General features: G+C 43.3%; 2 protein-coding genes across 2 annotated transcripts in view; both read left to right on the forward strand.

The window, feature by feature from the left end:
• The window catches only part of LOC140425872 (collagen alpha-5(VI) chain-like), a 52,202-nt gene extending 38,369 nt beyond the window's left edge, over positions 1 to 13,833 (forward strand). Inside the window, exons 10-13 of the mRNA XM_072510252.1 lie at positions 2,831 to 3,388; positions 6,638 to 6,727; positions 9,525 to 10,082; positions 13,238 to 13,833. Coding sequence (XP_072366353.1) covers positions 2,831 to 3,388; positions 6,638 to 6,727; positions 9,525 to 10,082; positions 13,238 to 13,833 — 1,802 coding nt within the window. The remainder of the gene's footprint in view (positions 1 to 2,830; positions 3,389 to 6,637; positions 6,728 to 9,524; positions 10,083 to 13,237) is intronic.
• A 12-nt stretch (positions 13,834 to 13,845) lies between these two features.
• LOC140425873 (collagen alpha-6(VI) chain-like) overlaps positions 13,846 to 24,578 on the forward strand; it is an 87,458-nt gene continuing 76,725 nt past the window's right edge. The window contains exons 1-3 of the mRNA XM_072510253.1: positions 13,846 to 13,944; positions 16,851 to 16,961; positions 23,922 to 24,179. Of these exons, the coding sequence (XP_072366354.1) occupies positions 13,846 to 13,944; positions 16,851 to 16,961; positions 23,922 to 24,179 (468 nt within the window). The remainder of the gene's footprint in view (positions 13,945 to 16,850; positions 16,962 to 23,921; positions 24,180 to 24,578) is intronic.

Consider the following 24,578-nt stretch of genomic DNA (forward strand, 5'->3'; position numbering starts at 1 on the left):
CAGGCTTCTCCAACAGATGACGTTTAACCGTTTTGGTGGTTGATTTGTCAGTTCCAATAAACTTGACAGTTGATCCTCTTTTTTCCCCATGCACATTTATTCCTACTTTTAACAATTCCACCAAGCAGCTGGGCTTGAAGTAGGCAGGGTGAACTAACTGAATAGTTGTGAGCAAACTGATGCTTCACTCTCTTCAGAGGTTTCCCTTTGTGTGACATTGTTTCCCTCACACCCAGGTGATATCACCGAAGGAACTTTCATAGAATCATAGAATTCACAGTGCAGAAGGAGGCCATTCGGCCCATCGAGTCTGCACCGGCTCTTGGAAAGAGCACCCTACCGAAGGTCAACACCTCCATTCTATCCCCAGAACCCAGTAACCTCACCCAACACTAAGGGGAATTTTGGACACTAAGGGCAATTTATCATGGCCAATCCAGCTAACCTGCACATCTTTGGACTGTGGGAGGAAACCAGAGCACCCGGAGAAAACCCACGCACACACGGGGAGGATGTGCAGACTCCACACAGACAGTGACCCAAGCCGAAATCGAACCTGGGACCCTGGAGCTGTGAAGCAATTGTGCTATCCACAATGCTACCGTGCTGCCCTTTGAGAACTAAGGAAGTGGGCAGGGAACAGCACAGGGATTGGGAATTGAAAGATGGAGAGGAAAATATGAAGGTAAAGTGAATGACGAATCTGGAAGGTGAGGATAACTGAAAGAAAAGAAAAAAATTGGGGAAGAGATTTGGGGCGAGTAATTCGGAGAGGCAGATGAGAGAGAGAGATAGAGAGAGTGAGGGGATTGGGGAAGTTACAGGAAGAAAATTGGGGGTGCGGGGAAGGGAGAGAAAATATGGCAGGCAGAACGTAAGTCTACGAGTATGGTCCTTCCGCACACCAATATAAAAGTCAGAGGCAAGTGTGCTTCAAATGGCCAGCTCACTCTTCAGCCATTTAACTACAATAGGGCCTTTAATTTGCTCATCCAGAACTTCTGCCCCCATCCAAGAAGATATCCTTCCTCCGGGAGCTGCCATGCAATCAGATAGTCAGCAGTGAGTGCTCTTATCCTGCAGCACCACCAGAACCAGTGGCTATTTCTGGGACTACACTGAGTCCCAAAGAAGTGGAGTAGTACAGAGCCGGGCATTAGTTCAATGTCGGCATCTTGCCGGGACCAGACACAGCCTCCGGTGCAGAGCTTAGGGGACCAGGTAGACAGGGAAAGGGGCAAATGAAACCTGGAAGTGAGAAATGAGGAACTGAAGCAATTTAGCTCCTTTGATGTGGTGAGGAACAGACAATCATTGCAAGAGTGTTTGCAAACATTGTGGTTCGCATCAAAGAACTGTACTTGAGATGCATTCAAACGTGAAAGGAAAAATAAATAAATAATCCATCACACAGTTATGCCTGAACCTGGAAACAGTCAATCACAGGCTAGTGAGGCTTGCTCGGTTAAACTAAAAGGGTGCTTACAAAATTAATGGCTCTCAGGGAATGTGAGGGTTTTCAAGTGCTGGGACTTTCTTGGAATCCTCTGACACTTATAACAGCTGCTGTTTGAAAGGCTTTTGTCTAAGGGAGGAGCTTTTAGGAAAGAGAAAGTGTTTCATCATTGATTTTTCATTGCTATCCCTGACTTCTCTTCACAGCCCACTCTGAAACCAAGTGGCAGATGACACCCAATCAAACTTCTGTAGATTCCACCTCAATTTCCCCCAGATGTTTCTTACACTGTGAGCCAACTGGCCTCAATGGACTCTGACTTCTACTCAAGTGTTTCACAAATTTAACTCTTGAAAAGACATGCCTTAGATTCTTCGTCCAAACAACGTTTTCCCTCAGCTCTTTCTTCCAGCAAGAAGTAATTTTGAGGATTGTAGAATCTCCTTAGAAGGATTTTCTATTTTGAATTTCCATGTGCTTTCAATCTTCCACACGATCTCTAAGGACACAGCCACAACAATAGATCACTATTGCTTCACAGGCATTAAGATATCACCAACCTTAGGATCACTTCAGATAACTGGCTTGTCGCTAGCCAATTCCATCAGGCCTGTACTTTTCAGCTGTCTTTAACTGGAGACTCTCTCTCTCTCTCTCATTCCCTTGCTTTAACTTCAATGAACAGTACCTTTTTTCAATTGCCAGTTCCTTTGTTCTTTTGAGTTCAGTTTACCTGGAACATCTCTTGTAATTCCTAGGTTTCTCGAACTATCTGTTCATTAGTTTCTGGGACTTGCTTCCTTCCCATGACTTCATTGTTCTGCTTCTCTGCTTCTGGCACAGTTGGGAGAGCTGTTTCTCCTCCAGCTACCTACCTCCAGCAGCCTTGGGTCCAGCCTTAACTAAATGCAAAAAGTCTTTCTAACTTAAAGTGGCCCCTGGTTGTGAACCAAATTCCAGTGCTCCTGTTTGATTTTTAACAATGTAAACTCTCTAATAACAATACAGACAAAGTTTGAAATGAAACCAAACCTCCCAAACATGCAAGCACCATTGCTTAGCGCAAATTAAACTGAAGTGTTAAACTTTATTTCAAAAAAACATTTAATTATACTCACTTAAATCTGTACCTTTGGGCCGGATTCTGCTGCCCGCCCGCCGCATGAACGGCAACGGTGTGCCACGTAGAATGGAGATGCGTTCTCCAATGACCTCGTTCCTCATTTTCCTGTCGCCAGGTGAACGCGGCCGGAGAAACACTACCTTTACTTCTAATATCCAACAATACAAACATAGATTGCTTAAAAGTCCCTCTGCTTCCTGGCACAAATGATGAAATTGCAAACAAATCTTTTTTGTTTTATTTTCCTGCAGCGGGCAGTAATCCAGAAGTGGCGGACATCATTTTCCTAATCGATGGATCAAGTAGTATACACTCTCAAAACTTTGAACAAGTAAAAGAAGCTATAATAAGCTTTATCAACAAAAATGAGTTTGGTAAAACCAGAGTCCAAATTGGCATCATACAGTTCAGCACTAAGCCACGTTTGGAATTTCAGCTTGATCAATATGATGACAAAGCAGTATTACTGAAAGCTGTTCATCAGATTCAGCAGTTACATGGGGGTACAAATACCGGCCAAGCACTGAACTTTACAATCGACTACTTTGATAGCTCAAAAGGGGGCCGGCCTGGAATACAACAATACCTCATACTGATTACAGATGGAGAGTCAGGCGATCATGTGTCTGAAGCTGCCAGAGCCATCAGAGATAGAGGGCTTAATGTTTTTGCCATCGGTATTGGCTCTGCTAATCATGCTGAGCTTGTGACGATTTCAGGATCCCATGAAAAAGCATTTCATCTAGACAACTTTGATACCCTAAAGGACCTGGAACAATGGATTTCATTTGAAGCACACAGTCCAAATGGTGAGTTGAGAAATTTTGAATATTACTTTTTAAACTAGCAGATTGATTCCATGGTTGGAGAAAACTTTGAAGCCAGTGCTAGAATTGGGAGCCTTGCCCACTGGCAGTGAGTGGATTTGGGAATATCATGGATGCTTTGCTGTTCAATTTTCCAGTATGCGTTGATTGGTAGCAAATTTACCATCAGGGCAGACGTAGAAGATTAGGAACAACTGTGTAGTCTCCTCAAGATTGTGATAATTGTTGAGTTCCTTTTAATGCCAGAAGCCTGACATACTTCACGCAAGCAGCCACATTGAAAGGAATAATTTTGAAAACCTTAATAACTTAACAGGTTCCTCCAACAGATGACGTCTAACGGTTTTGGTGGTTGATTTGTCAGTTCCAATGAACTTGACAGTTTATCCTCATTTTTCCCCATGCACATTTATTCCTACTTTTCACAATTCCACCAAGCAGCTGGGCTTGAAGTAGGCAGGGTGAAATAACTGAATGGTTGTGAGCAAACTGATGCTTCACTCCCTTCAGAGGTTTCCCTTTGTGTGAGGTTGTTTCCCTCATACCCAGGTGATATCACCGAAGGAACTTGAGAACTAAGGAAGTGGGCAGGGACCAGCACAGGGATTGGGAGTGGAAAGATGGAGAGGAAAGTATGAAGGAAAAGTGAATGACAATGCTGGAAGGTGAGGAGAACTGAAAGAAAAGAAAAAAATTGGGGAAGAGATTTGGGGAGAGCAATTTGGAGAGGTATACGAGAGAGAGAGATAGAGAGAGTGAGGGGATTGGGGAAGTTGCAGGAAGAAAATTGGGGGTGCGGGGGAGGGAGAGAAAATATGGGTGGCAGAACTTTACTCTACAAGTATGCACACCAATGTAAAAGTCAGAGGCAAGTGTGCTTCAAATGGCCAGCTCACCCGTCAGCCATTTAGATACAATAGGGCCTTTAATTGGCTCAGCCAGAACTTCTGCCCCCATCCAAGTGGAATCCGGGAGCTGCCATGCAATCAAATAGTCAGCAATGAGTGCTCTTATCCTGCAGCACCACCAGAACCGGTGGCCACTTCTGGGACTACAGAGTCCCAATGAAGTGAAGTTATACGGAGCCGAGCATTAGTTCAAGTTCAGGATCTTGCCGGCACCAGACACAGCCTCCGGTGGAGAGTTAAGGGGACCAGTTAGACAGTGAAACGGGCAAATGAAACCTGGAGGTGAGAAATGAGGAAATTAAACTATTTAGCTCCTTTGATGTGGTGAGGAGCAGACAATCATTGCAAGCATGTTTGTAAACATTGTGGTTCGCATCAAAGAACTGTACTTGAGATGCATTCAAACGTGAAGGGAACAATGAATAAATAATCCATCACACAGTTATGCCTGAACCTGGAAACAGTCAATCACAGGCTAGTGAGGTCTTGCTCGGTGAAGCTAAATGGGTGCTTACAAAATTAATGGCTCTCAGGGAATGTGACGGTTTTGAAGTGCTGGGGGCTTTCTTGGAATCCTCTGACACTTGTAACAGCTGCTGTTTGAAAGGCTTTTGTCTAAGGGAGGAGCTTTTAGGAAAGGGAAAGTGTTTCATCATTGATTTTTCATTGCTATCCCTGACTTCTCTTCACAGCCCACTCTGAAACCAAGTGGCAGATGACACCCAATCAAACTTCTGTAGATTCCACCTCAATTTCCCCCCAGATGTTTCTTACACTGTGAGCCAACTGGCCTCAATGGACTCTGACTTCTACTCAAGTGTTTCACAAATTTAACTCTTGAAAAGACATGCCTTAGATTCTTCGTCCAAACAACGTTTTCCCTCAGCTCTTTCTTCCAGCAAGAAGTAATTTTGAGGATTGTCGAATCTCCTTAGAAGGATTTTCTATTTTGAATTTCCATGTGCTTTCAATCTTCCACACGATCTCTAAGGACACAGCCACAACAATAGATCACTATTGCTTCATTAAGATATCACCAACCTTAGGATCACTTCAGATAACTGGCTTGTCGCTAGCCAATTCCATCAGGCCTGTACTTTTCAGCTGTCTTTAACTGGAGACTCTCTCTCTCTCTCTCATTCCCTTGCTTTAACTTCAATGAACAGTACCTTTTTTCAATTGCCAGTTCCTTTGTTCTTTTGAGTTCAGTTTACCTGGAACATCTCTTGTAATTCCTAGGTTTCTCGAACTATCTGTTCATTAGTTTCTGGGACTTGCTTCCTTCCCATGACTTCATTGTTCTGCTTCTCTGCTTCTGGCACAGTTGGGAGAGCTGTTTCTCCTCCAGCTACCTACCTCCAGCAGCCTTGGGTCCAGCCTTAACTAAATGCAAAAAGTCTTTCTAACTTAAAGTGGCCCCTGGTTGTGAACCAAATTCCAGTGCTCCTGTTTGATTTTTAACAATGTAAACTCTCTAATAACAATACAGACAAAGTTTGAAATGAAACCAAACCTCCCAAACATGCAAGCACCATTGCTTAGTGCAAATTAAACTGAAGTGTTAAACTTTATTTCAAAAAAACATTTAATTATACTCACTTAAATCTGTACCTTTGGGCCGGATTCTGCTGCCCGCCCGCCGCATGAACGCCAACGGTGTGCCACGTAGAATGGAGATGCGTTCTCCAATGACCTCGTTCCTCATTTTCCTGTCGCCAGGTGAACGCGGCCGGAGAAACACTACCTTTACTTCTAATATCCAACAATACAAACATAGATTGCTTAAAAGTCCCTCTGCTTCCTGGCACAAATGATGAAATTGCAAACAAATCTTTTTTGTTTTATTTTCCTGCAGCGGGCAGTAATCCAGAAGTGGCGGACATCATTTTCCTAATCGATGGATCAAGTAGTATACACTCTCAAAACTTTGAACAAGTAAAAGAAGCTATAATAAGCTTTATCAACAAAAATGAGTTTGGTAAAACCAGAGTCCAAATTGGCATCATACAGTTCAGCACTAAGCCACGTTTGGAATTTCAGCTTGATCAATATGATGACAAAGCAGTATTACTGAAAGCTGTTCATCAGATTCAGCAGTTACATGGGGGTACAAATACCGGCCAAGCACTGAACTTTACAATCGACTACTTTGATAGCTCAAAAGGGGGCCGGCCTGGAAAACGACAATACCTCATACTGATTACAGATGGAGAGTCAGGCGATCATGTGTCTGAAGCTGCCAGAGCCATCAGAGATAGAGGGCTTAATGTTTTTGCCATCGGTATTGGCTCTGCTAATCATGCTGAGCTTGTGACGATTTCAGGATCCCATGAAAACACATTTCATCTAGACAACTTTGATACCCTAAAGGACCTGGAAAAATGGATTTCATTTGAAGCACACAGTCCAAATGGTGAGTTGAAAAATTTTGAATATTACTTTTTAAACTAGCAGATTGATTCCATGGTTGGAGAAAACTTTGAAGCCAGTGCTAGAATTGGGAGCCTTGCCCACTGGCAGTGAGTGGATTTGGGAATATCATGGATGGTTTGCTGTTCCAATTTTCCAGTATGCGTTGATTGGTAGCAAATTAACCATCAGGGCAGACGTAGAAGATTAGGAGCAACTGTGTAGTCTCCTCAAGATTGTGATAATTGTTGAGTTCCTTTTAATGCCAGAAGCCTGACATACTTCACGCAAGCAGCCACATTGAAAGGAATAATTTTGAAAACCTTAATAACTTAACAGGTTCCTCCAACAGATGACGTCTAACGGTTTTGGTGGTTGATTTGTCAGTTCCAATGAACTTGACAGTTTATCCTCTTTTTTCCCCATGCGCATTTATTCCTACTTTTCACAATTCCACCAAGCAGCTGGGCTTGAAGTAGGCAGGGTGAAATAACTGAATGGTTGTGAGCAAACTGATGCTTCACTCCCTTCAGAGGTTTCCCTTTGTGTGAGGTTGTTTCCCTCATACCCAGGTGATATCACCGAAGGAACTTGAGAACTAAGGAAGTGGGCAGGGACCAGCACAGGGATTGGGAGTGGAAAGATGGAGAGGAAAGTATGAAGGAAAAGTGAATGACAATGCTGGAAGGTGAGGAGAACTGAAAGAAAAGAAAAAAATTGGGGAAGAGATTTGGGGAGAGCAATTTGGAGAGGCATACGAGAGAGAGAGATAGAGAGAGTGAGGGGATTGGGGAAGTTGCAGGTAGAAAATTGGGGGTGCGGGGGAGGGAGAGAAAATATGGGTGGCAGAACTTTACTCTACAAGTATGCTCCTTCTGCACACCAATGTAAAAGTCAGAGGCAAGTGTGCTTCAAATGGCCAGCTCACCCGTCAGCCATTTAGATACAATAGGGCCTTTAATTGGCTCAGCCAGAACTTCTGCCCCCATCCAAGTGGATATCCTGCCTCCGGGAGCTGCCATGCAATCAAATAGTCAGCAATGAGTGCTCTTATCCTGCAGCACCACCAGAACCGGTGGCCACTTCTGGGACTACACAGAGTCCCAAAGAAGTGAAGTAATACGGAGCCGAGCATTAGTTCAAGTTCAGGATCTTGCCGGCACCAGACACAGCCTCCGGTGGAGAGTTAAGGGGACCAGTTAGACAGTGAAACGGGCAAATGAAACCTGGAGGTGAGAAATGAGGAAATTAAACTATTTAGCTCCTTTGATGTGGTGAGGAGCAGACAATCATTGCAAGCGTGTTTGTAAACATTGTGGTTCGCATCAAAGAACTGTACTTGAGATGCATTCAAACGTGAAGGGAACAATAAATAAATCATCCATCAGACAGTTATGCCTGAACCTGGAAACAGTCAATCACAGGCTAGTGAGGTCTTGCTCGGTGAAGCTAAATGGGTGCTTACAAAATTAATGGCTCTCAGGGAATGTGACGGTTTTGAAGTGCTGGGGGCTTTCTTGGAATCCTCTGACACTTGTAACAGCTGCTGTTTGAAAAGCTTTTGTCTAAGGGAGCAGCTTTTAGGAAAGGGAAAGTGTTTCATCATTGATTTTTCACTGCAATCCCTGACTTCTCTTCACAGCCCACTCTAAAACCAAGTGGCAGATACACCCAATTTAACTTCTGTAGATTCCTCCTAAATTCCCCCCAGATGTTTCTTACACTGTGAGCCAACTGGCCTCAATGGGCTCTGACTTCCACTCAAGTGTTTCACAAATTTAAGTCTTGAAAAGACATGCCTTAGAATCTTCGTCCAAAGAACGTTTTCCCTCAGCTCTTTCTTCCAGCAAGAAGTAATTTTGAGGATTGTAGAATCTCCTTCGAAGGATTTTCTATTTTGAATTGCCATGTGCTTTCAATCTTCCACACGATCTCTCAGGACACAGCCACCACAATAGATCACTGTTGCTTCACAGGCATTAACATATCACCAACCTTAGGATTACTTCAGATAACTGGCTTCTTGCTAGCCGACTCCATCAGGTCTGTACTTTTCAGCTGTCTTTAACTGGAGATTCTCTCTCTCTGTCCCTTCCTTTAACTTCAATGAACAGTACCTTTTTACAATTTCCAGGTCCTTTGTTGTTTTGACCCCCATTTTCCTGGAACATCTCTTGTAATTCCAAGGTTTCTCGAACCATTTGTTCATTAGTCTCTGGGACTTGCTTCCTTCCCATGACTTCATTGTTCTGCTTCTCTGCTTCTGGCACAGTTGGGAGAGCTGTTTCTCCTCCAGCTACCTACCTCCAGCTGCCTTGGGTCCAGCCTTAACTAAATGCAAAAAGAATTTCAAACTTAAAGTGGCCCCTGGTTGCTAAGCAAATTCCAGTGCTCCTGTTTGGTTTTTAACATGGTAAACTCTCTAATCACAAAACAGTCAAAGTTTGAAATGAAACCAAACCTCCCAAACATGCAAACACCATTGCTTAGCGCAAATTAAACTTAAGTGTTCAACTTTATTTCAAAAAAAGATTTAATTATACTCACTAAATCTGTACCTTTGGGCCGGACTCTGCTGTCCGCCCGCCGTATGAATGCCAATGGTGTGCCACGTAGAATGGAGATGGGTTCCCAATGACCTCGTTCCTCATTTTCCTGTCACCAGGTGGACGCAGCCGGAGAACCACTACCTTTACTTCTAATATCCAACAATACAAACATAGATTGCTTAAAACTCCCTCTCCTTCCTGGCACAAATGATGAAATTGCAAACAAATCTTTTTTGATTTATTTTCCTGCAGCCGGCAGTAATCCAGAAGAGGCGGACATCATTTTCCTAATCGATGGATCAAGTAGTATACACTCTCAAAACTTTGAACAAGTAAAAGAAGCTATAATAAGCTTTATCAACAAAAATGAGTTTGGTAAAACCAGAGTCCAAATTGGTGTCATACAGTTCAGCACTAAGCCACGTTTGGAATTTCAGCTTGATCAATATGATGACAAAGCAGTATTACTGAAAGCTGTTCATCAGATTCAACAGTTACATGGGGGTACAAATACCGGCCAAGCACTGAACTTTACAATCGACTACTTTGATAGCTCAAAAGGGGGCCGGCCTGGAATACAACAATATCTCATACTGATTACAGATGGAGAGTCAGGCGATCATGTGTCTGAAGCTGCCAGAGCCATCAGAGATAGAGGTCTTAATGTTTTTGCCATCGGTATTGGCTCTGCTAATCATGCTGAGCTTGTGACGATTTCAGGATCCCATGAAAAAGCATTTCATCTAGACAACTTTGATACCCTAAAGGACCTGGAAAAATGGATTTCATTTGAAGCACGCAGTCCAAATGGTGAGTTTAAAAAGTTTGAATTTTTCTTTTTAAACTAGCAGATTGATTCCATGGTTGGAGAAAACTTTGAAGCCAGTGCTAGAATTGGAAGCCTTGCCCACTGGCAGTGAGTGGATTTGGGAATATCATGGCTGCTTTGCTGTTCATCTTTCCAGTATGCGTTGATTGGTAGCAAATTTACCATCAGTGCAGACGTAGAAGATTAGGAACAACTGTGTTGTCTCCTCAAGATTGTGATAATTGTTGCGTTCCTTTTAATGCCAGGAGCCTGGCATACTTCAGCCAAGCAGCCACATTGAAAGGAAGAATTTTGAAAACCTTAACAACTTAACAGGCTTCTCCAACAGATGACGTTTAACCGTTTTGGTGGTTGATTTGTCAGTTCCAATAAACTTGACAGTTGATCCTCTTTTTTCCCCATGCACATTTATATCTACTTTTAACAATTCCACCAAGCAGCTGGGCTTGAAGTAGGCAGGGTGAAATAACTGAATAGTTGTGAGCAAACTGATGCTTCACTCTCTTCAGAGGTTTCCCTTTGTGTGACGTTGTTTCCCTCACACCCAGGTGATATCACCGAAGGAACTTTCATAGAATCATAGAATTCACAGTGCAGAAGGAGGCCAATCGGCCCATCGAGTCTGCACCGGCTCTTGGAAAGAGCACCCTACCCAAGGTCAACACCTCCATTCTATCCCCAGAACCCAGTAACCTCACCCAACACTAAGGGGAATTTTGGACACTAATGTCAATTTATCATGGCCAATCCAGCTAACCTGCACATCTTTGGATGTGGGAGGAAACCAGAGCACCCGGAGAAAACCCACGCACACACGGGGAGGATGTGCAGACTCCACACAGACAGTGACCCAAGCCGAAATCGAACCTGGGACCCTGGAGCTGTGAAGCAATTGTGCTATCCACAATGCTACCGTGCTGCCCTTTGAGAACTAAGGAAGTGGGCAGGGAACAGCACAGGGATTGGGAATTGAAAGATGGAGAGGAAAATATGAAGGTAAAGTGAATGACGAATCTGGAAGGTGAGGATAACTGAAAGAAAAGAAAAAAATTGGGGAAGAGATTTGGGGCGAGTAATTCGGAGAGGCAGACGAGAGAGAGAGATAGAGAGAGTGAGGGGATTGGGGAAGTTGCAGGAAGAAAATATGGGGTGCGGGGGAGGGAGAGAAAATATGGGTGGCAGAACTTTACTCAACAAGTATGCTCCTTCTGCACACCAATGTAAAAGTCAGAGGCAAGTGTGCTTCAAATGGCCAGCTCACCCATCAGCCATTTAAATACAATAGGGCCTTTAATTGGCTCAGCCAGAACTTCTGCCCCCATCCAAGAGGATATCCTGCCTCCGGGAGCTGCCATGCAATCAAATAGTCAGCAATGAGTGCTCTTATCCTGCAGCACCACCAGAACCGGTGGCCATTTCTGGGACTACACTGAGTCCCAAAGAAGTGGAGTAATACGGAGCCGGGCATTAGTTCAAGTTCGGGATCTTGCCGGCACCAGACACAGCCTCCGGTGGAGAGCTTAGGGGACCAGGTAGACAGTGAAAGGGGCAAATGAAACCTGGAGGTGAGAAATGAGGAAATGAAACTATTTAGCTCCTTTGATGTGGTGAGGAGCAGACAATCATTGCAAGTGTTTTTGTAAACATTGTGGTTCGCATCAAAGAACTGTACTTGAGATGCATTCAAACGTGAAGGGAACAATAAATAAATCATCCATCACACAGTTATGCCTGAACTTGGAAACAGTCAATCACAGGCTAGTGTGGGTTGCTCGGTGAAGCTAAATAGGTGCTTACAAAATTAATGGATCTCAGAGAATGGGAGGGTTTTCAAGTGCTGGGGGCTTCCTTGGAATCCTCTGACACTTATAACAGCTGCTGTTTGAAAGGCTTTTGTCTAAGGGAGGAGATTTTAGGAAAGAGAAAGTGTTTCATCATTGATTTTTCATTGCGATCCCTGACTTCTCTTCACAGCCCACTCTGAAACCAAGTGGCAGATGACACTCAATCAAACTTCTGTAGATTCCTCCTCAAATCCCCCCAGATGTTTCTTACACTGTGAGCCAACTGGCCTCAATGGACCCTGACTTCCACTCAAGTGTTTCACAAATTAAAGTCTTGAAAAGACATGCCTTAGAATCTTCGTCGAAAGAACGTTTTCCCTCAGCTCTTTCTTCCAGCAAGAAGTAATTTTGAGGATTGTAGAATCGCCTTAGGTGGATTTTCTGTTTTCAATTGCCATGTGCTTTCAATCTTCCACACGATCTCTAAGGACACAGCCACCACAATAGATCACTATTGCTTCACAGGCATTAAGATATCACAAACCTTAGGATTACTTCAGTTAACTGGCTTCTTGCTAGCCGACTCCTTTAGGTCTGTACTTTTCAGCTGTCTTTAACTGGAGATTCTCTCTCTCTGTCCCTTCCTTTAACTTCAATGAACAGTACCTTTTTTCAATTTCCAGGTCCTTTGTGGTTTTGACTTCCATTTTCCTGGAACATCTCTTGTAATTCTAAGGTTTCTCGAACCATTTGTTCATTAGTTTCTGGGACTTGCTTCCTTCCCATGCCTTCATTGTTCTGCTTCTCTGCTTCTGGCACAGTTGGGAGAGCTGTTTCTCCTCCAGCTACCTACCTCCAGCTGCCTTGGGTCCAGCCTTAACTAAATGCAAAAAGTATTTCAAACTTAAAGTGGCCCCTGGTTGCTAAGCAAATTCCAGTGCTCCTGTTTTGTTTTTAACATGGTAAACTCTCTAATCACAAAACAGACAAAGTTTGAAATGAAACCAAACCTCCCAAATATGCAAACACCATTGCTTCGCGCAAATTAAACTTAAGTGTTAAACTTTATTTCAAAAAAAGATTTAATTATACTCACTGAAATCTGTACCTTTGTGCCGGATTCTGCTGCCCGCCCGCCGCATGAACGGCAATGGTGTGCCATGTAGAATGGAGATGGGTTCTCCAATGACCTCGTTCCTCATTTTCCTGTCGCCAGTTGGACGCAGCCGGAGAAACACTACCTTTACTTCTAATATCCAACAATACAAACATAGATTGCTTAAAACTCCCTCTCCTTCCTGGCACAAATGATGTAATTGCAAACAAATCTTTTTTGCTTTATTTTCCTGCAGCCGGCAGTAATCCAGAAGTGGCGGACATCATTTTCCTAATCGATGGATCAAGTAGTATACACTCTCAAAACTTTGAACAAGTAAAAGACGCTATAGTAACCTTCATCAACAAAAATGAGTTTGGTAAAACCAGAGTCCAAATTGGCATCATACAGTTCAGCACTAAGCCACGTTTGGAATTCCAACTTGATCAATATGATGACAAAGCAGTATTACTGAAAGCTGTTCATCAGATTCAGCAGTTACATGGGGGTACAAATACCGGCCAAGCACTGAACTTTACAATCGACTACTTTGATAGCTCAAAAGGAGGCCGGCCTGGAATACAACAATACCTCATACTGATTACAGATGGAGAGTCAGGCGATCATGTGTCTGAAGCTGCCAGAGCCATCAGAGATAGAGGGCTTAATGTTTTTGCCATCGGCATTGGCTCTGCTAATCATGCTGAGCTTGTGACGATTTCAGGATCCCATGAAAAAGCATTTCATCTCGACAACTTTGATACCCTAAAGGACCTGGAACAATGGATTTCATTTGAAGCACACAGTCCAAATGGTGAGTTGAATAAGTTTGAATATTACTTTTTAAACTAGCAGATTGATTCCATGGTTGGAGAAAACTTTGAAGACAGTGCTAGAATTGGAGCCTTGCCCACTGGCAATGGATTTGGGATTATCATGGATGCTTTGCTGTTCATTGTTCCAGTATGCGTTGATTGGTAGCAAATTTACCATCAGGGCAGACGTAGAAGATTAGGAACAACTGTGTTGTCTCCTCAAGATGGTGATAATTGTTGAGTTCCTTTTAATGCCAGAAGCCTGGCATACTTCAGCCAAGCAGCCACATTGAAAGGAATAATTTTGAAAGCCTTAATACCTTAACAGGCTCCTCCAACAGATGACGTCTAACGGTTTTGGTGGTTGATTTGTCAGTTCCAATGAACTTGACAGTTTATCCTCTTTTTTCCCCATGCACATTTATTCCTACTTTTAACAATTCCACCAAGCAGCTGGGCTTGAAGTAGGCAGGGTGAAATAACTGAATGGTTGAGAGCAAACTGATGCTTCACTCTCTTCAGAGGTTTCTCTTTGCGTGAGGTTGTTTCCCTCACCCCAGATGATATTACCGAAAGAACTTGAGAACTAAGGAAGTGGGCAGGGAACAGCACAGGAATTGGGAATTGAAAGATGGAGAGGAAAATATGAAGGAAAAGAGAATGACAATCCTGGAAGGTGAGGAGAACTGAAAGAAAAAAAAAAAATTGGGCAAGAGATTTGAGGAGAGTAATTCGGAGAGCCAGATGAGAGAGAGAGATAGAGAGAGTGAGGGGATTGGGGAAGTTACAGGAAGAAAATTGCGGGTGCGGGGAAGGGAGAGAAAATATGGCTGGCAGAACGTTACTCTACGAGTATGGTCCTTCCGCACACCAATATAAAAGTCAGAGGCAAGTCTGCTTCAAATGGCCAGCTCACTCTTCAGCCATTTAACTACAATAGGGCCTTTAATTTGCTCATCCAGAACTTCTGCCCCCATCCAAGAGGATATCCTGCCTCCGGGAGCTGCCATGCAATCAAATAGTCAGCAGTGAGTGCTCTTATCCTGCAGCACCACCAGAACCGGTGGCTATTTCTGGGACTATACTGAGTCCCTAAGAAGTGGAGTAGTACGGAGCCGGGCATTAGTTCAAGTTCGGCATCTTGCCGGGACCAGACACAGCCTCCGGTGCAGAGCTTAGGGGACCAGGTAGACAGGGAAAGGGGCAAACGAAACCTGGAAGTGAGAAATGAGGAAATGAGGCAATTTAGCTCCTTTAATGTGGTGAGGAACAGACAATCATTGCAAGAGTGTTTGCAAACATTGTGGTTCGCATCAAAGAACTGTACTTGAGATGCATTCAAACGTGAAGGGAAAAATAAATAAATAATCCATGACACAGTTATGCCTGAACCTGGAAACAGTCAATCACAGGCTAGTGTTTCACAAATTTAACTCTTGAAAAGACATGCCTTAGAATCTTCGTCCAAACAACGTTTTCCCTCAGCTCTTTCTTCCAGCAAGAAGTAATTTTGAGAATTGTAGAATCTCCTTAGAAGGATTTTCTATTTTGAATTGCCATGTGCTTTCAATCTTCCACACGATCTCTAAGGACACAGCCACAACGACAGATCACTATTGCTTCACAGGCATTAAGATATCACCAACCTTACGATTACTTCAGATAACTGGCTTGTCGCTAGCCAACTCCATCAGGTCTGTACTTTTCAGCTGTCTTTAACTGGAGACTCTCTCTCTTTCTCTTTCCCTTGCTTTAACTTCAATGAACAGTACCTTTTTTCAATTGCCCGTTCCTTTGTTCTTTTGAGTTCAGTTTACCTGGAACATCTCTTGTAATTCCTAGGTTTCTCGAACTATCTGTTCATTAGTTTCTGGGACTTGCTTCCTTCCCATGACTTCATTGATCTGCTTCTCTGCTTCTGGCACAGTTGGCAGAGCTGTTTCTCCTCCAGCTACCTACCTCCAGCAGCCTTGGGTCCAGCCTTAACTAAATGCAAAAAGTCTTTCTAACTTAAAGTGGCCCCTGGTTGTGAACCAAATTCCAGTGCTCCTGTTTGATTTTTAACAATGTAAACTCTCTAATAACAATACAGACAAAGTTTGAAATGAAACCAAACCTCCCAAACATGCAAGCACCATTGCTTAGTGCAAATTAAACTGAAGTGTTAAACTTTATTTCAAAAAAACATTTAATTATACTCACTTAAATCTGTACCTTTGGGCCGGATTCTGCTGCCCGCCCGCCGCATGAACGCCAACGGTGTGCCACGTAGAATGGAGATGCGTTCTCCAATGACCTCATTCCTCATTTTCCTGTCGCCAGGTGAACGCAGCCGGAGAAACACTACCTTTACTTCTAATATCCAACAATACAAACATAGATTGCTTAAAACTCCCTCTCCTTCCTGGCACAAATGATGAAATTGCAAACAAATCTTTTTTGTTTTATTTCCCTGCAGCGGGCAGTAATCCAGAAGTGGCGGACATCATTTTCCTAATCGATGGATCAAGTAGTATACACTCTCAAAACTTTGAACAAGTAAAAGAAGCTATAATAAGCTTTATCAACAAAAATGAGTTTGGTAAAACCAGAGTCCAAATTGGCGTCATACAGTTCAGCACTAAGCCACGTTTGGAATTTCAGCTTGATCAATATGATGACAAAGCAGTATTACTGAAAGCTGTTCATCAGATTCAGCAGTTACATGGGGGTACAAATACCGGCCAAGCACTGAACTTTACAATCGGCTACTTTGATAGCTCAAAAGGGGGCCGGCCTGGAATACAACAATACCTCATACTGATTACAGATGGAGAGTCAGGTGATCAGGTGTCTGAAGCTGCCAGAGCCATCAGAGATAGAGGGCTTAATGTTTTTGCCATCGGTATTGGCGCTGCTAATCATGCTGAGCTTGTGACGATTTCAGGATCCCATGAAAAAGCATTTCATCTAGACAACTTTGATACCCTAAAGGACCTGGAAAAATGGATTTCATTTGAAGCACGCAATCCAAATGGTGAGTTGAAAAAGTTTGAATTTTTCTTTTTAAACTAGCAGATTGATTCCATGGTTGGAGAAAACTTTGAAGCCAGTGCTAGAATTGGGAGCCTTGCCACTGGCAATGGATTTGGGAATATCATGGATGCTTTGCTGTTCATCTTTCCAGTATGCGTTGATTGGTAGCAAATTTACCATCAGTGCAGACGTAGAAGATTAGTAACAACTGTGTTGTCTCCTCAAGATTGTGATAATTGTTGCGTTCCTTTTAATGCCAGGAGCCTGGCATACTTCAGCCAAGCAGTCACATTGAAAGTAAGAATTTTGAAAACCTTAACAACTTAACAGGCTTCTCCAACAGATGACGTTTAACCGTTTTGGTGGTTGATTTGTCAGTTCCAATAAACTTGACAGTTGATCCTCTTTTTTCCCCATGCACATTTATTCCTACTTTTAACAATTCCACCAAGCAGCTGGGCTTGAAGTAGGCAGGGTGAACTAACTGAATAGTTGTGAGCAAACTGATGCTTCACTCTCTTCAGAGGTTTCCCTTTGTGTGACATTGTTTCCCTCACACCCAGGTGATATCACCGAAGGAACTTTCATAGAATCATAGAATTCACAGTGCAGAAGGAGGCCATTCGGCCCATCGAGTCTGCACCGGCTCTTGGAAAGAGCACCCTACCGAAGGTCAACACCTCCATTCTATCCCCAGAACCCAGTAACCTCACCCAACACTAAGGGGAATTTTGGACACTAAGGGCAATTTATCATGGCCAATCCAGCTAACCTGCACATCTTTGGACTGTGGGAGGAAACCAGAGCACCCGGAGAAAACCTACGCACACACGGGGAGGATGTGCAGACTCCACACAGACAGTGACCCAAGCCGAAATCGAACCTGGGACCCTGGAGCTGTGAAGCAATTGTGCTATCCACAATGCTACCGTGCTGCCCTTTGAGAACTAAGGAAGTGGGCAGGGAACAGCACAGGGATTGGGAATTGAAAGATGGAGAGGAAAATATGAAGGTAAAGTGAATGACGAATCTGGAAGGTGAGGATAACTGAAAGAAAAGAAAAAAATTGGGGAAGAGATTTGGGGCGAGTAATTCGGAGAGGCAGACGAGAGAGAGAGATAGAGAGAGTGAGGGGATTGGGGAAGTTACAGGAAGAAAATTGGGGGTGCGGGGAAGGGAGAGAAAATATGGCAGGCAGAACGTAAGTCTACGAGTATGGTCCTTCCGCACACCAATATAAAAGTCAGAGGCAAGTGTGCTTCAAATGGCCAGCTCACTCTTCAGCCATTTAACTACAATAGGGCCTTTAATTTGCTCATCCAGAACTTCTGCCCCCATCCAAGAAGATATCCTTCCTCCGGGAGCTGCCATGCAATCAGATAGTCAGCAGTGAGTGCTCTTATCCTGCAGCACCACCAGAACCAGTGGCTATTTCTGGGACTACACTGAGTCCCAAAGAAGTGGAGTAGTACAGAGCCGGGCATTAGTTCAATGTCGGCATCTTGCCGGGACCAGACACAGCCTCCGGTGCAGAGCTTAGGGGACCAGGTAGACAGGGAAAGGGGCAAATGAAACCTGGAAGTGAGAAATGAGGAACTGAAGCAATTTAGCTCCTTTGATGTGGTGAGGAACAGACAATCATTGCAAGAGTGTTTGCAAACATTGTGGTTCGCATCAAAGAACTGTACTTGAGATGCATTCAAACGTGAAAGGAAAAATAAATAAATAATCTATCACACAGTTATGCCTGAACCTGGAAACAGTCAATCACAGGCTAGTGAGGCTTGCTCGGTTAAACTAAAAGGGTGCTTACAAAATTAATGGCTCTCAGGGAATGTGAGGGTTTTCAAGTGCTGGGACTTTCTTGGAATCCTCTGACACTTATAACAGCTGCTGTTTGAAAGGCTTTTGTCTAAGGGAGGAGCTTTTAGGAAAGAGAAAGTGTTTCATCATTGATTTTTCATTGCTATCCCTGACCTCTCTTCACAGCCCACTCTGAAACCAAGTGGCAGATGACACCCAATCAAACTTCTGTAGATTCCACCTCAATTTCCCCCAGATGTTTCTTACACTGTGAGCCAACTGGCCTCAATGGACTCTGACTTCTACTCAAGTGTTTCACAAATTTAACTCTTGAAAAGACATGCCTTAGATTCTTCGTCCAAACAACGTTTTCCCTCAGCTCTTTCTTCCAGCAAGAAGTAATTTTGAGGATTGTAGAATCTCCTTAGAAGGATTTTCTATTTTGAATTTCCATGTGCTTTCAATCTTCCACACGATCTCTAAGGACACAGCCACCACAATAGATCACTATTGCTTCACAGGCATTAAGATATCACCAACCTTAGGATCACTTCAGATAACTGGCTTGTCGCTAGCCAATTCCATCAGGCCTGTACTTTTCAGCTGTCTTTAACTGGAGACTCTCTCTCTCTCTCTCTCATTCCCTTGCTTTAACTTCAATGAACAGTACCTTTTTTCAATTGCCAGTTCCTTTGTTCTTTTGAGTTCAGTTTACCTGGAACATCTCTTGTAATTCCTAGGTTTCTCGAACTATCTGTTCATTAGTTTCTGGGACTTGCTTCCTTCCCATGACTTCATTGTTCTGCTTCTCTGCTTCTGGCACAGTTGGGAGAGCTGTTTCTCCTCCAGCTACCTACCTCCAGCAGCCTTGGGTCCAGCCTTAACTAAATGCAAAAAGTCTTTCTAACTTAAAGTGGCCCCTGGTTGTGAACCAAATTCCAGTGCTCCTGTTTGATTTTTAACAATGTAAACTCTCTAATAACAATACAGATAAAGTTTGAAATGAAACCAAACCTCCCAAACATGCAAGCACCATTGCTTAGCGCAAATTAAACTGAAGTGTTAAACTTTATTTCAAAAAAACATTTAATTATACTCACTTAAATCTGTACCTTTGGGCCGGATTCTGCTGCCCGCCCGCCGCATGAACGCCAACGGTGTGCCACGTAGAATGGAGATGCGTTCTCCAATGACCTCGTTCCTCATTTTCCTGTCGCCAGGTGAACGCGGCCGGAGAAACACTACCTTTACTTCTAATATCCAACAATACAAACATAGATTGCTTAAAAGTCCCTCTGCTTCCTGGCACAAATGATGAAATTGCAAACAAATCTTTTTTGTTTTATTTTCCTGCAGCGGGCAGTAATCCAGAAGTGGCGGACATCATTTTCCTAATCGATGGATCAAGTAGTATACACTCTCAAAACTTTGAACAAGTAAAAGAAGCTATAATAAGCTTTATCAACAAAAATGAGTTTGGTAAAACCAGAGTCCAAATTGGCATCATACAGTTCAGCACTAAGCCACGTTTGGAATTTCAGCTTGATCAATATGATGACAAAGCAGTATTACTGAAAGCTGTTCATCAGATTCAGCAGTTACATGGGGGTACAAATACCGGCCAAGCACTGAACTTTACAATCGACTACTTTGATAGCTCAAAAGGGGGCCGGCCTGGAATACAACAATACCTCATACTGATTACAGATGGAGAGTCAGGCGATCATGTGTCTGAAGCTGCCAGAGCCATCAGAGATAGAGGGCTTAATGTTTTTGCCATCGGTATTGGCTCTGCTAATCATGCTGAGCTTGTGACGATTTCAGGATCCCATGAAAAAGCATTTCATCTAGACAACTTTGATACCCTAAAGGACCTGGAACAATGGATTTCATTTGAAGCACACAGTCCAAATGGTGAGTTGAGAAATTTTGAATATTACTTTTTAAACTAGCAGATTGATTCCATGGTTGGAGAAAACTTTGAAGCCAGTGCTAGAATTGGGAGCCTTGCCCACTGGCAGTGAGTGGATTTGGGAATATCATGGATGCTTTGCTGTTCAATTTTCCAGTATGCGTTGATTGGTAGCAAATTTACCATCAGGGCAGACGTAGAAGATTAGGAACAACTGTGTAGTCTCCTCAAGATTGTGATAATTGTTGAGTTCCTTTTAATGCCAGAAGCCTGACATACTTCACGCAAGCAGCCACATTGAAAGGAATAATTTTGAAAACCTTAATAACTTAACAGGTTCCTCCAACAGATGACGTCTAACGCTTTTGGTGGTTGATTTGTCAGTTCCAATGAACTTGACAGTTTATCCTCTTTTTTTCCCCATGCGCATTTATTCCTACTTTTCACAATTCCACCAAGCAGCTGGGCTTGAAGTAGGCAGGGTGAAATAACTGAATGGTTGTGAGCAAACTGATGCTTCACTCCCTTCAGAGGTTTCCCTTTGTGTGAGGTTGTTTCCCTCATACCCAGGTGATATCACCAAAGGAACTTGAGAACTAAGGAAGTGGGCAGGGACCAGCACAGGGATTGGGAGTGGAAAGATGGAGATGAAAGTATGAAGGAAAAGTGAATGACAATGCTGGAAGGTGAGGAGAACTGAAAGAAAAGAAAGAAATTGGGGAAGAGATTTGGGGAGAGCAATTTGGAGAGGCATACGAGAGAGAGAGATAGAGAGAGTGAGGGGATTGGGGAAGTTGCAGGTAGAAAATTGGGGGTGCAGGGGAGGGAGAGAAAATATGGGTGGCAGAACTTTACTCTACAAGTATGCTCCTTCTGCACACCAATGTAAAAGTCAGAGGCAAGTGTGCTTCAAATGGCCAGCTCACCCGTCAGCCATTTAGATACAATAGGGCCTTTAATTGGCTCAGCCAGAACTTCTGCCCCCATCCAAGTGGATATCCTGCCTCCGGGAGCTGCCATGCAATCAAATAGTCAGCAATGAGTGCTCTTATCCTGCAGCACCACCAGAACCGGTGGCCATTTCTGGGACTACACAGAGTCCCAAAGAAGTGAAGTAATACGGAGCCGAGCATTAGTTCAAGTTCAGGATCTTGCCGGCACCAGACACAGCCTCCGGTGGAGAGTTAAGGGGACCAGTTAGACAGTGAAACGGGCAAATGAAACCTGGAGGTGAGAAATGAAGAAATTAAACTATTTAGCTCCTTTGATGTGGTGAGGAGCAGACAATCATTGCAAGCGTGTTTGTAAACATTGTGGTTCGCATCAAAGAACTGTACTTGAGATGCATTCAAACGTGAAGGGAACAATAAATAAATCATCCATCAGACAGTTATGCCTGAACCTGGAAACAGTCAATCACAGGCTAGTGAGGTCTTGCTCGGTGAAGCTAAATGGGTGCTTACAAAATTAATGGCTCTCAGGGAATGTGACGGTTTTGAAGTGCTGGGGGCTTTCTTGGAATCCTCTGACACTTGTAACAGCTGCTGTTTGAAAGGCTTTTGTCTAAGGGAGCAGCTTTTAGGAAAGGGAAAGTGTTTCATCATTGATTTTTCACTGCAATCCCTGACTTCTCTTCACAGCCCACTCTAAAACCAAGTGGCAGATACACCCAATTTAACTTCTGTAGATTCCTCCTCAATTCCCCCCAGATGTTTCTTACACTGTGAGCCAACTGGCCTCAATGGGCTCTGACTTCCACTCAAGTGTTTCACAAATTTAAGTCTTGAAAAGACATGCCTTAGAATCTTCGTCCAAAGAACGTTTTCCCTCAGCTCTTTCTTCCAGCAAGAAGTAATTTTGAGGATTGTAGAATCTCCTTCGAAGGATTTTCTATTTTGAATTGCCATGTGCTTTCAATCTTCCACACGATCTCTAAGGACACAGCCACCACAATAGATCACTGTTGCTTCACAGGCATTAAGATATCACCAACCTTAGGATTACTTCAGATAACTGGCTTCTTGCTAGCCGACTCCATCAGGTCTGTACTTTTCAGCTGTCTTTAACTGGAGATTCTCTCTCTCTGTCCCTTCCTTTAACTTCAATGAACAGTACCTTTTTACAATTTCCAGGTCCTTTGTTGTTTTGACCCCCATTTTCCTGGAACATCTCTTGTAATTCCAAGGTTTCTCGAACCATTTGTTCATTAGTCTCTGGGACTTGCTTCCTTCCCATGACTTCATTGTTCTGCTTCTCTGCTTCTGGCACAGTTGGGAGAGCTGTTTCTCCTCCAGCTACCTACCTCCAGCTGCCTTGGGTACAGCCTTAACTAAATGCAAAAAGAATTTCAAACTTAAAGTGGCCCCTGGTTGCTAAGCAAATTCCAGTGCTCCTGTTTGGTTTTTAACATGGTAAACTCTCTAATCACAAAACAGTCAAAGTTTGAAATGAAATCAAACCTCCCAAACATGCAAACACCATTGCTTAGCGCAAATTAAACTTAAGTGTTCAACTTTATTTCAAAAAAAGATTTAATTATACTCACTAAATCTGTACCTTTGGGCCGGATTCTGCTGCCCGCCCGCCGCATGAATGCCAATGTTGTGCCACGTAGAATGGAGATGGGTTCCCAATGACCTCGTTCCTCATTTTCCTGTCACCAGGTGGACGCAGCCGGAGAACCACGACCTTTACTTCTAATATCCAACAATACAAACCTAGATTGCTTAAAACTCCCTCTCCTTCCTGGCACAAATGATGAAATTGCAAACAAATCTTTTTTGATTTATTTTCCTGCAGCGGGCAGTAATCCAGAAGTGGCGGACATCATTTTCCTAATCGATGGATCAAGTAGTATACACTCTCAAAACTTTGAACAAGTAAAAGAAGCTATAATAAGCTTTATCAACAAAAATGAGTTTGGTAAAACCAGAGTCCAAATTGGTGTCATACAGTTCAGCACTAAGCCACGTTTGGAATTTCAGCTTGATCAATATGATGACAAAGCAGTATTACTGAAAGCTGTTCATCAGATTCAGCAGTTACATGGGGGTACAAATACCGGCCAAGCACTGAACTTTACAATCGGCTACTTTGATAGCTCAAAAGGGGGCCGGCCTGGAATACAACAATACCTCATACTGATTACAGATGGAGAGTCAGGTGATCAGGTGTCTGAAGCTGCCAGAGCCATCAGAGATAGAGGGCTTAATGTTTTTGCCATCGGTATTGGCGCTGCTAATCATGCTGAGCTTGTGACGATTTCAGGATCCCATGAAAAAGCATTTCATCTAGACAACTTTGATACCCTAAAGGACCTGGAAAAATGGATTTCATTTGAAGCACGCAATCCAAATGGTGAGTTGAAAAAGTTTGAATTTTTCTTTTTAAACTAGCAGATTGATTCCATGGTTGGAGAAAACTTTGAAGCCAGTGCTAGAATTGGGAGCCTTGCCACTGGCAATGGATTTGGGAATATCATGGATGCTTTGCTGTTCATCTTTCCAGTATGCGTTGATTGGTCGCAAATTTACCATCAGTGCAGACGTAGAAGATTAGTAACAACTGTGTTGTCTCCTCAAGATTGTGATAATTGTTGCGTTCCTTTTAATGCCAGGAGCCTGGCATACTTCAGCCAAGCAGTCACATTGAAAGTAAGAATTTTGAAAACCTTAACAACTTAACAGGCTTCTCCAACAGATGACGTTTAACCGTTTTGGTGGTTGATTTGTCAGTTCCAATAAACTTGACAGTTGATCCTCTTTTTTCCCCATGCACATTTATTCCTACTTTTAACAATTCCACCAAGCAGCTGGGCTTGAAGTAGGCAGGGTGAACTAACTGAATAGTTGTGAGCAAACTGATGCTTCACTCTCTTCAGAGGTTTCCCTTTGTGTGACATTGTTTCCCTCACACCCAGGTGATATCACCGAAGGAACTTTCATAGAATCATAGAATTCACAGTGCAGAAGGAGGCCATTCGGCCCATCGAGTCTGCACCGGCTCTTGGAAAGAGCACCCTACCGAAGGTCAACACCTCCATTCTATCCCCA

The sequence above is a fragment of the Scyliorhinus torazame genome, chromosome 6 (genome assembly GCF_047496885.1).
Source record: "Scyliorhinus torazame isolate Kashiwa2021f chromosome 6, sScyTor2.1, whole genome shotgun sequence".
Lineage (NCBI taxonomy): Eukaryota > Metazoa > Chordata > Chondrichthyes > Carcharhiniformes > Scyliorhinidae > Scyliorhinus > Scyliorhinus torazame.